The sequence below is a fragment of the Diplotaxodon limnothrissa genome, linkage group LG11 (assembly GCF_057381915.1).
Source record: "Diplotaxodon limnothrissa isolate DT_005_m linkage group LG11, D_limnothrissa_male_GT1.1, whole genome shotgun sequence".
In the NCBI taxonomy this organism is placed as follows: domain Eukaryota; kingdom Metazoa; phylum Chordata; class Actinopteri; order Cichliformes; family Cichlidae; genus Diplotaxodon; species Diplotaxodon limnothrissa.
In genome coordinates, this window is record NC_140606.1 from 10,758,651 (window position 1) to 10,769,901 (window position 11,251).

Below are 11,251 nucleotides of genomic sequence, written 5' to 3' on the forward strand. Positions count from 1 at the left end.
ATTACAAAATTATGAATAAATAATAGATATAGAAAAGCCTGTAAAAGCGCTACTTAAATCATTATTTGAATAACCAAACTGTAGTTAAGTTTTATCAAAAATGTCTCCGAACCATCATACAAAATATGTCGACGTAACTAATCCTAACTTTTGTATTAGTAAAATAAATAAATGAATGAATACAGCATATTTCATGTGTGAATTATTTTTGAAGTATTTAACCGGAAGTACTATTTCAACAACGGGAACTTGTCATTACTTAATAATAACAGCAAGGTCGAGCACTGGGTCTGCGACTTGACTCTTGGAGAGTGCGTTACACCTGTGAGGTACCTCCGGATGTCAGAAACGTGGTGCGTCATTAGCACAGGAGAGATATGAGGACGCTGTTCCGTCCTCGTACTGTATGGAAACTGCAGCAGAGTAAGCGAGGGGTCGCCTCAGTTTTATAGAGAGTTACATTTTGACACGCTGCGTGCTTGCGGTGTTGTAAACACTGCTATCTGGTAGGATCTAGCTAGGTAGCTAAGTTGCCCATGAGCATGAGCTGCGTGCTTGCGGTGTTGTAAACACTGCTATCTGGTAGGATCTAGCTAGGTAGCTAAGTTGCCCATGAGCTCCGCTCCAAATCACGGTCCCGTTTCAGAGACAGGACTGCCCGGCAAACCCGTGTCCGCTGTCTCGTTCGGCGGACGACTACAGAAGGTCTTTAGCCATGTGAAGGTAGAAAACCTGATCGCGGGACTCAGCGGGGGAGTGGTGTCAACTCTGGTGCTTCATCCTTTGGACCTGGTCAAAATCAGGTTTGCAGGTACGGCATGAAAATATGAACTTTTAAAATCAATTTCCTTAGTGTCTGATGTGTCATGCTGCTATGACTTTACTTGAATCTGCTAAGAAACTACTGCTATGATGTGTTTAATTTGTATCATATGACTTCAAGGTCCGTAATGTCTTTTAAATGCAGTAAGTGATGGACTTGAATTAAGACCGAAGTATAGTGGCATGGTGCACTGCATGAAGAGTGTCTGGCAGCAGGAGGGACTGAGGGGACTCTATCAAGGCGTGACACCCAACGTTTGGGGTGCTGGTGCATCTTGGGGCCTCTACTTCTTCTTGTACGTAAGCTATAAGCTTTAATGAGGACATGAAACGCTACACATGAAAGATAATTTACATCATGGAGCCCTGTTCGCAAAAACTGACGTAGGTGTAACACTTTCTGTGAAGCTAGATCACTTTTGTGCTGTCCCTGGCTGTTACAATGAGTTTTATGTTAAGAAACCGAGGATGTACTGTCCACTTTCACTGTCTGACTCTTTAGCAGTAAGTGGCTGCTTGTTGTTTTGTTAGCTGCACTGAAACTGGAGAATCTAGCTGTTAGCCGTAATGTTCGGGTTTGTACAACACCCTATGAATGAAAAAAGCAGCATGTATGACTTTACAACTGCAAGATGTCTTATTGCCCTTGCCCTGTTCCCTCACAGCTACAACGCAATCAAAGGGTACACAAAGGAAGGTCGTCAGGCTGAACTGAGTGCCACAGAACACCTGGTGTCAGCGGCTGAAGCTGGTTAGTACTACCCGTGTTTGAACGCTGCTGCACTCCCCCACCATATAATCAGCACATGATCAATAACAGCAGCTAGATATGACTGCTACAAGCTGGTAGTAACTGACAGGGAGTTAGTTACTTGTGGTTCAGGGCAGCCTTACATGCTTGTGTGAATGGGGGAAACGAAGGCATTTACAGCCTTCACAAGATTTTCAATGGAAATAAATTGAAGAAGCCGATGACAGGGAGGTTTTATAGCTACCATCAACAGTATAAAAATGAAACCAAAACAGATGTTTTATTGATTTGATCTTGTGATTTTTTTTTTTATTCTTTTTTTTTCTTTCCCGCCATCAGGCACTTACACCATTCTAATGAGAAGGTTAGAATTATACCTGGGTGGCATTAAAGAGCCTAATGCACAAATGCACTCTGTTGCGCTTCTTGTTCAGTTTGGTGACACGGTGAGCTAATTCCAAACTGTGTTGTGCACAAACAGCTGGGCATTTGTGTGAGATCTCTAGCACAACTTCAAATAGGTCTTTTTTCCTGTACCACTTTAAAGTCAGGAAGTCCTTGGTCCTGTTCGTCAAGTCATAGATATTGAGTTATAGTAAATGACTCTTCACTGAGGGGCCTGTGTGCTAATCATGGGTCTAACAAAGTAATAGAAGTCACGTGTGTTTCCTAGTGACATTTCCTTTCTTGTCCTTGCCTAGGCATCCTCACGCTCACCCTTACCAATCCAATCTGGGTGACCAAGACCCGGTTGGTGCTGCAGTACAGTGCTGACCGAAATGGCAAGCAGTACAAGGGGATGTTTGATGCTTTGGTTAAGATCTACCGCCATGAAGGAGTGTCTGGACTCTACAAGGTGAGACATGAGTGTGTTAGTGTTCCTTATGATGTAAGATTGCATGGTTAGCAAGTTTAAACATTTGGGAGGGGTGGCTTAAACTGGGAGATTTTTCTACACCTGTTAATGCCAGAATGTTTTAGTAGTCTTTATTACTTCCATATATTTATTCTCAACTTTCCTTCTTTAAAATATTATCCCTGTTGAGTAACACTCACAGACATAATTTCCTCGTCCATGCTCCTTTGTGTCTGCCTCGTCCCAGATGGTGAGATTCAGTGTAACAAGTTGATAACCCTCATTTGTGGCAGCTTTTCTGTCATTTGTTTGGTTCAGCTTAAACATGCATACCCACTCATAAAGAAATCACAGGCATCTCAGCTTTGTTACTGAGATGGCACACTAGCAACAATTCCTTAAAGACCTGACAAAAAAAGTAGCCCACTGTGGTTTTCAGACTACCTGTTGGTGTCAGAGGAGAGACTGTGCTGTCGCTCGCTTAGATACCAACATGGTGTGTTTGTGTGTGTGGTGGGGATCATTAGGTTTACCACCAAACATTCAGTGGAGATTAGGACTCATATTTCATATTCAGATTTTGGGAGTAAGTACACTCATTGTTAAAGAAAGAAGGCTCGGCCCTGGTGCAGCTTTTGTTGGTTTGCTGAGTGATGTCCTGGCATGTTTTCTTTTTGAATTATTTAGCTTTTTTCATGTTTCTAAGTGGGGGGACAAATTAATGTGTTCTGAATATCCCATCAGATCTCACTTTTGCTTATTTTGATAGGAATACTGAAGACCTCGTAGGCGCTATTGACTTTAATCACCACTAGAGGGCATCAGCTACCTTTCTAGCTGGAAAAAAACACAACCCATTTATACAGGAGTGGAGGTTTTAAGCAGTATGTCAGCTTCTTCATTAACAATATTGAATTGTAATTTGCTGTCGGAAATGTTATACCTAAAGTTCAAGAGAAAATAGGGCCAAGGGCCCTTAATTTAATTAAGTTCATTTTCATTTATATAACGCTAAATCACAACAACAGTCACTTCAAGGCTCTTAATATTGTAAGGTATAAACCCTACAGTAAAAACCACAACAATCAGATGATCCCCTATAGCAGGGGTCCCCAATCCCAGTCCACGAGGGCCGGTGTCCCCGCAGGTTTTAGATCTCACCCTGGGTCAACACACCTGAATCACATGATTGGTTCATTACCAGGCCTCTGGAGAACTTCAAGACAGTTGAGACGGTAATTTATCCATTTAAATCAGCTGTGATGGATCAAGGACACATCTAAAACCTGCAGGGACACCGGCCCTCGTGGACTGGGATTGGGGACCCCTGCCCTATAGCAACCAGTTGGCGACAGTGGGAAGGAAAAACTCCCCTTAACAGAAACCTCCAGCGGAACCAGGTTCACTAAGGGGAGACAAGACAAAAGACACACTGTGGAAGAGAGCCAGAGATTAATACGAACTAATGATTAAATGCAGAGGGGTGTATAAACACACAGAGAGTAAAGAGATGGGGAGTCACAGATGTGTGGGCTTTTCAGTGGATAAGTCACACTGTGGGAATTTGAGTGTCAAGTCAGACCGACTTACAGAGTATGTCTTTAAAAGGGTTATGTTCCCGGTCTGCTCGGCACGTCTCATGGAGCACTGCAGTTCATGACTTACGAAGAGCTCAAGAGAGACTACAACAAATACAGAAAAGCACATTCAGACGCAAAGCTGGTGAGTCACTAACCATGAGCCACAGACAGGCTGGAAACATTGTTTAATAAAACTCAGCCATAAGGCTTGTAACTTTTGAGTCTAATGAGACAGAGCCCACAGTTGATAACAAGTGACTCATCAGTTTTCCTACACTGCTCTGCTCCCTTCTTCCTCCTTCCATTTATCTGTCTGTGCAAACAGAACCCATTGGAATACATCACAATGGCAGCATTATCCAAAATATTTGCCGTGGCCACAACATACCCATATCAAGTGGTGCGAGCTCGCCTGCAAGACCAGCACAATAGATACAATGGAGTTATTGACGTCGTGAGACGGACATGGAGGTAAGACACCGATCCACTCACGTGCCGGCCCCGTCTCAGGTTCTGAGCACAGTTCGAGTGCCTGTTATGATTGATGCTTAACATTTTCCCACTTGTCTCCTCAGGAATGAAGGTACCCTTGGTTTCTACAAAGGCATCATCCCCAACTTGATCCGCGTCACCCCAGCCTGTTGCATCACCTTCGTGGTTTACGAGAATGTGTCTCACTTTTTTCTCGGGCAAAATAAATGAGGTTTTAAAAGCAGGGCACGGACTGCCCCGAATGCTGCAAACTCGTGCTGACACGTTGGCGCCGTGCGGAGGAGATGCAGGGGAGGACCGTGTTGATCGACGCCGAGCTGTCGTCGTCCAGTACGTGTAAATGTGCTGAAGTGAAAATCACTCATGTGCACTGAAAATAAGTGTTGCCAAATGGAGCAGCAACAGTTTTTTTTCAATACAACTTCCTGACAGTTGGTGAAAAATGGCAGACGCACAATGAAGTTATAGGGAGCATGTCTGTTGCTGTTCACCTTTATGGGGACAATGTTGCTTTAACAGTTTGTTTTTGTTTGTTTTTATTAAATACTGGTAGTGTGAGGGTCTTTTCTAAAGAGGTGGATGAATATTTCATCATGCAGCAGTTTTGTTTACACTTTATGCTTTCTGGCAACAGAGAGATACAGTCTCAACTATAAAACTATGAAAAACTTCATTATAAACATCAAATTCATGATCGGCTCAGGTTCAGATGTTGCAGATGTGTGAAATGATTTGCCTGATGAGTGCTTTTTTTTTCCCTGACGTTTTTGTGTCATTGTATCAGCTGTGCTTTATAAGATTTTATTATAAAATCTAAAATGTGCTTTAAATGCAGTCTCATGCCTGATTCATGTGAATACATTAAATGTTACTTTGTTGTTGCACAGGCAATAAATATGCAGTGTTTCAGAAGTGAGAAGTAACATTTCCTTAAAAAAGAAGTGCTTTATTAACAGTGATAATGCATATAAACAGGTCACAGGAGTACAGAGTTTAAAGGTACTGTCCATGTCTGTTGCTGTACTCTTAACGGCAGCCACAAGCTGAAAAAGCTACAGTACAAAGTTTATTTCCGGTAGACAGAAAAGTACAGTAATCGTAGGCTTGTCGACGGGTGTAGCATTTAAACAAAACTCAAAAACATTCACGTTCCCATCAGTGACGCCTCAGCAAACCACACCTGATCGTTGTGGCGCGTCGGATAACATGCTGTCACGCTACCAAAACTAGGTCCCTCCCATTCGTATTGCTTTATTTTCCTTACTTAGGCAATTCCTCTATGATAATCCTGGATACGGAATTCCAGCCTGTGGATGCGTCTCCTCTTGGATAATCAGCGCAGGTCCCCACCCACACCGCCACATCAACCAGCCCTGCTTTGACACCTTCACACAGCCCCTCAACTGCAGAGAGAGAGACGGAGAGGGAAAAAAAGAGAAGACGGTGCAAATGAATTTCAGGGAACACCCAAACCGAACGCCGAGACAAGTTGTTTTCTGACACAGCGGTGAAAAACTGGGCCTTTCAGGTTTAAAAACAGAAACAAAAAATAATTAAAACCATGTAATCTTTCATGTCTGCAGTCAACACTATTGTCATGTCTGTGCAGTTCATTTAAGGCTGTTCATTAGCTTAGCTTAAAAGGACTGAAGCTGGGGTGGAGCCAGCTTCACTTTCTAAAAGTCCCAAAGCAAAAAAGGGTGATAAATTGTGAGCTGTGGCTTCTTCACTTCCTCCATGAACAATTTGAGGAGCAGAAACTTGATGCTCTCAACTGTTGTTTCAGTTGATAACCCCGTATAATAACCCAGTCTTTTCTTAAAAAAAAAACAAAAAACTTTAACCCTTCAAAACCTGCAGCTGAGACAGGTTGTCCCAACATGTTTTTGGCTGTAAATCTCACACACAGACTGTGTGTGAGGCACATGAATCCAATGCTCTAATACTGTGAATCTGAGAAGTGAACTGTTCTACACATCTATACAAGCCCTTTTGGGCACTTTCCAGAAAAAGTCTCCAGGTGTTCATCTCTCAGTTTCTGAAAGAACTGGAGCTGCTGTTACTCGCCCAAATCGCAGTAAAGAAGGGGGCTTGGTTTGCCATGTCAGCCTTGGCACATCAGGTCGCAGAAGGCTAATAAACAACATTTAATGTATTAAAAATACATTAAATGTATTTTTGCAAGAAATGGGAGAAACTAGCTGTTTCCCCCGTTTCTTGACTTTGTTGTAGCTTAACTAGCTGCTGGAGTGTGCACACAGTTTTCATTTTAGTGTAAAAACCACAACAAAACATGAATTGGTCTGAAGTACAGTTAAAAATGTAAACTACAAAATCTAAGCGTCCTTATGTCCTTCATGTGAACCACTGGATTTAATTACTGCTTGGACTTTTTTCTCTCTTCTTATGGTGGGAAGCAACAGTTTCTTGCAGCAGCAACAGACTAAAAAATGTTCAACAGGAAATTCGTGTCACTCTTCACACAACTGCTTCTCAGGACGTCTGTTGTGAACGACTCTCTTGAGGTTATTCCTATCTTTAAGTTCTGTCCTCTGACTTGGTTTCTCTAAAAGGTGGATTTTCTTTGAAGACATTCTTCACTAGCTTGACTTTGATGTTTAAAGTTATTGCTCCAGCCAGCATGGTGAGCTGTGCAGGCCCAGAGGCAGCAGAAGAGCTCTAAGACATCATGGTGCCACCACCCTGCTTTCTCCTTTAGAGCCTCCAATCTAGTGTCACTAATTGGAATAATTGGTAACTCCTGGCTCCAACTCTGATGATGCCATCAGCCGAGGGCTTGGAAGTCAAACCTGTTGATCTTAAGTGAGCCTGACCAGTGGAATTCCCATTTCTGTCAGTGTAAAGAAGTTTAATTGCACATTTGATCCCCAAGATATGTTAAAATAAGAAAAGGAAGCACAGTTTTAACAGGTAATCTTAGTTTTTTCTTTTTCTACGTGATAAAGAAATGCTTCTGTAACGGAAGAGAAAAACCTGTCAGCACAATTCTTCAGGCTAAAGTGTAAGAGATGGACATGTTAAATAGAAAATGTTCTTTTTTTATATTATGTATCATCATTTTGGGGTTTTTTGTAAAGAAATTTCTACAGTTGACTGTGAAAAATGTTTTTTAAATCCTATACCTAATGACTTTGGTGTAGCATGAATGGCCATGGGGGAGGTCTTTATCAGTACTGATAAACCTGTAAAACTTATGAAAATACAGTTAAAAATTCAAAACTTTTGCCTTTCTTCACATTTTCCAAAGCTGTGAAATAGGACCAGATTTGAGTCTTTACTGGGCTGATTCTGGCTCCTGGGCCTTATGTTTGACACTCTTGGCTTAGGGGTTCATTGCTTTTCCTAACATGAACGAAAAGAGTGCAACTATTCATGTGTTATGAGCTAAAATATTTTGTGCTTGTTCATAATTAGGACTTGGATGAAGACCTGACATTAATACAGGAAATTCCACTTCACTTAATGTTTCTTTCCATAGCATTACTAGCACCGTGAGGTGGGAACAAGTATTGTTCAGAGTCTGTGTCGTACCTGAGGAAGTTCTGTGGATGTTGATGGTTGAGTTGAGCTCGGGACTCCCTTGGTCTAAGTAAATAATTGACTCTATGGGCAGTGGTCCTGTGCACTCCGCTCCGTTGAAGGTGAAGTACCACCTCTGGCAGCATGCGTTTTTACACTTGAGTCTGAGGGAGCCACTGAAGAGGACTCTGAGGGCGCTGTCAGAGCGCAGCTTGGTGAACGTGCAGTCCTGCGACGCAGAATGGAGCATAAGTGTGTGTTTAATGTGTGTTTGCAGTGATTGAAATGCCTGCATTCCCCACAGATACAGTGAGATACTTACAGCCACTTTACCCAGATCGATCCCGTAGTTCAGCGAGTTCCAGGCACACTGCTTGTAGTTGGGTTTCCAGGGTTCCTCAAAAACTTCAGTAACGCATTCTCCTTTCTCGCCTTTCAGTCCATCGCGGCCTGGGATACCAGGCGTCCCAGGAATGCCGTTGGCCCCAGGGTTACCGTCTCTTCCAGCGGTGCCTGCTGGACCCTGCAGGCAGCTGCCATACTGAAAAAAGAAACAAGGAGAAGAGGACATAGTGAAACAAAACCATACTACAACAACATGATAACAACAGAATCTATTGTTATCAGACTTCCTGTTTTAAGACTGTCTTTCTTCCAGTGAGGTTAAATCCCTGTTTAAACTGCATGCACCACAAAAAGCCGTGTTATCCAAATCAAGCCAAAGCAACATGACCAACAACCATGAAGCCGCCGAGCAAGCAAAACATAGCTCTGCTGTTAATGAGGAACTGAAGGCTCGGCAGTGGCCTAAATTAGTGGCTGTCTGGCCACTCATGTGATTCATTGTCCTGTTGAACCTTCTGCTATGTTTAAACAGACGCAGCATCCTACTCAGGCTGACTCAAACCCACGCAAACACACACACACAGACGGGGGGGGGCGCTTGCCAAGCCTTACCACATGCAAATATAGACACAATGAGGATCTAAATAGATCTGCCCAACGTGTTCCTCAAAGGGACGCTCTGACCAGTAGATTGCAGTGTGTCGTGTAGGTTCAAGCTTTTTTTAGGTGGAGGTGGCTTTTCCTTTGTAAGCAATTAGGGACACAAGTTGACATACAGAAATGTCTCCTCGCCCTTAAGTAAGCATGAAAGGTGAAAGCATTTTGCAGATTTTTGGAAGGTCGTTGCCCTTTTGCTCAGTATGCATCTGTGAAGTAGTTATGGAGAGTAGGAGGGGGGCATGTGTCCAAAAGTCATTAGGGCAAGAAAAAAAAAAAACAGAGGAGGAGAACAAAGAGCTTTTACACCAACATGGTCAAAGGAGCTTGCAAAGAAAAACACCAACATCTTAACCAGACTTAACCAGACTTGAATCTCTGGGGTGAAGTTAAAAAAAAAAAGTATTTCAGATGATGTAAATCTGAAAAATGCCTGGAAGTTAGAGAGTCAGAGCATTTATCATCAGCTGCTGTGAAACAGATGGTCCAGTGTCTGTTTTAGCCATTACGCGGCTAACGCTGGAGCAACCTGGAGATGTGAGACCTGACATCATCTGTATAGAAGTCTGGGAAGTGTCTGGTGACAGCAGTAGATTGTGGGTTTGTATGCATGAAACTAAATAAAGCTGGAAGCATGGCTTTCATGCACCTTGGCAAAATTAGGTGGCAAAACGTGGAAACGATGCAAGGACTCCCCATTAGTCTTGGAGTTGGGTAAGGAAAAAGTCTTGGTGTTTTACTAAGATTTTTGGAGAGCTTTCAAAGCAGAGTAATGAATGGATCCTCTGTCCACTTCGCCACACAGCTGACTTTTATATTAGCTCCCAGTCTGCTCTTTCTATAGTGGTGCTGGCTGCCTGCATGAATTAGACTCCAGCCCTGCTGAATATTAGTCGCGTACAGTCTGCTACTGTAACTGGAAAACTAAAAGGCTGCAATTGGCCCGAAGAGCTGAGGAATCAGGAGCATTTTATGCGTTAGTCAACACAGAAGCAGGGCCTGAAGCTCTCCTGGAGCATGCAGAGCGGAGCCTGGGTATAATGCTCAGCTTTGCGCGATTTTTAGATTGAAAGGAAGCCGATGAGATGCAAAGCAGTATTTTCGTGATTACCATGTTGGCCAAGTAAGCAGGTCTTTCTTCTCCAGAGTGTCTAGTGCAGTTGGGTTTTTCGGCATCGTTTCCAGTACACTAGACACAGATGGTGACATAAGGTTTTTTTTTTTCCTTTCTTCTTTTTTAAAATTTAATCACTGTGGTCACGGTTGTGGAATATTAAAGAGAAACTGCTTGGGCGGGCTCGACTGGGTCCAGAAAAATAAATACTAGTTTCACTTCTGTTTGATTCCTAAAAGATTCAACATCTGTGTGTCCAGTTGGTTCCTTCAATCACTAAACAGATGCATCATTGAGGGTTATGAAATCCTATGCATAAACAATGTAAGATTGATAGGTATCGTGGGACTGTGAAATTAAACAGTTGAACTCTGCCTTGGGCACTGTTAAAAATATCATATTACCCAGCTTTAAACGTACATTTAAGTTTTTTGCCCAAATTGCACCCACTTATAAACTATTCAAACAGTCGGATGGATAACAAAGGCCAGCAAACAGTATGAGGCAGACCACAACTTCCTGTTTAGTCCCCCCTTATGTCCACTCAGTCGTGGAGGACAGCCAGATCTGGTCTGGAGTAATAGAAAAGCAGCTGAGTGTATAACAGCTACAAAGTGGGATTTTCTGATGTGCTGCTGTCCACACTATTCTACATGTGGATAAATCTTTTAAAACATTTTTTCCTTCCCTCTAATGTTTAAAGATACAATTTAAAAATAGCAATGCATAGCGCTAGAAAAAAGAAGCCCAGAATGAGTTGTAAAAATAGGCAAAATAGTCAGTGGATGTTAAATGGGATGCACCGAAAAACAACTAAATGACGGTAAAGCTGAGTGTAATAATTACATGTTGACGTGAGCCTTTTTTCTCTCTCCCAGAGTTATAATGCCACAAAATCTGTCCACTCCTCTCCTGCCACATGTCTACTTATTTTGGAAGCTGTCGTTAACGGCTACACGGTAATCTTATCTAACCCCTTTTACCTTGTCGGCGTCAGGATCCTTTCGGTAGCCTCTGCTTCTCACCTTTTCCACCGCATAAAGAGGCAAAGCCAGGCAGGCGAGCAGCAGCAGGCGGACAGCGAGAGGAGACAT

The 11,251-nt window shown here is 42.7% G+C and overlaps 2 protein-coding genes across 3 annotated transcripts; one reads left to right on the forward strand and one right to left on the reverse strand.

Moving 5' to 3' along the window:
* The first annotated feature begins 285 nt into the window (after positions 1-285).
* On the forward strand, positions 286-5,286 carry LOC146622368 (solute carrier family 25 member 32-like). 2 transcript variants are annotated; one of them, XM_085366173.1, is made up of 7 exons: positions 286-811; positions 968-1,118; positions 1,488-1,573; positions 2,275-2,429; positions 4,038-4,151; positions 4,335-4,480; positions 4,585-5,286. In XM_085366173.1, the coding sequence occupies exons 1-7, from the start codon at positions 613-615 to the stop codon at positions 4,709-4,711; spliced, it is 978 nt and encodes a 325-aa protein (XP_085222299.1). In that variant the 5' UTR covers positions 286-612; the 3' UTR covers positions 4,712-5,286. The 2 variants fall into 2 exon arrangements, with proteins under 2 accessions (XP_085222299.1, XP_085222300.1); XM_085366174.1 differs by lacking the exon at positions 4,038-4,151.
* Positions 5,287-5,761: 475 nt separating this feature from the next.
* On the reverse strand, positions 5,762-11,251 carry LOC146622369 (collagen triple helix repeat-containing protein 1-like). Its single transcript, XM_085366175.1, has 5 exons — positions 11,141-11,251; positions 10,155-10,232; positions 8,364-8,582; positions 8,054-8,270; positions 5,762-5,904 (listed from the first exon to the last, which is right to left on the reverse strand). The coding sequence occupies exons 1-5, from the start codon at positions 11,249-11,251 to the stop codon at positions 5,762-5,764; spliced, it is 768 nt and encodes a 255-aa protein (XP_085222301.1).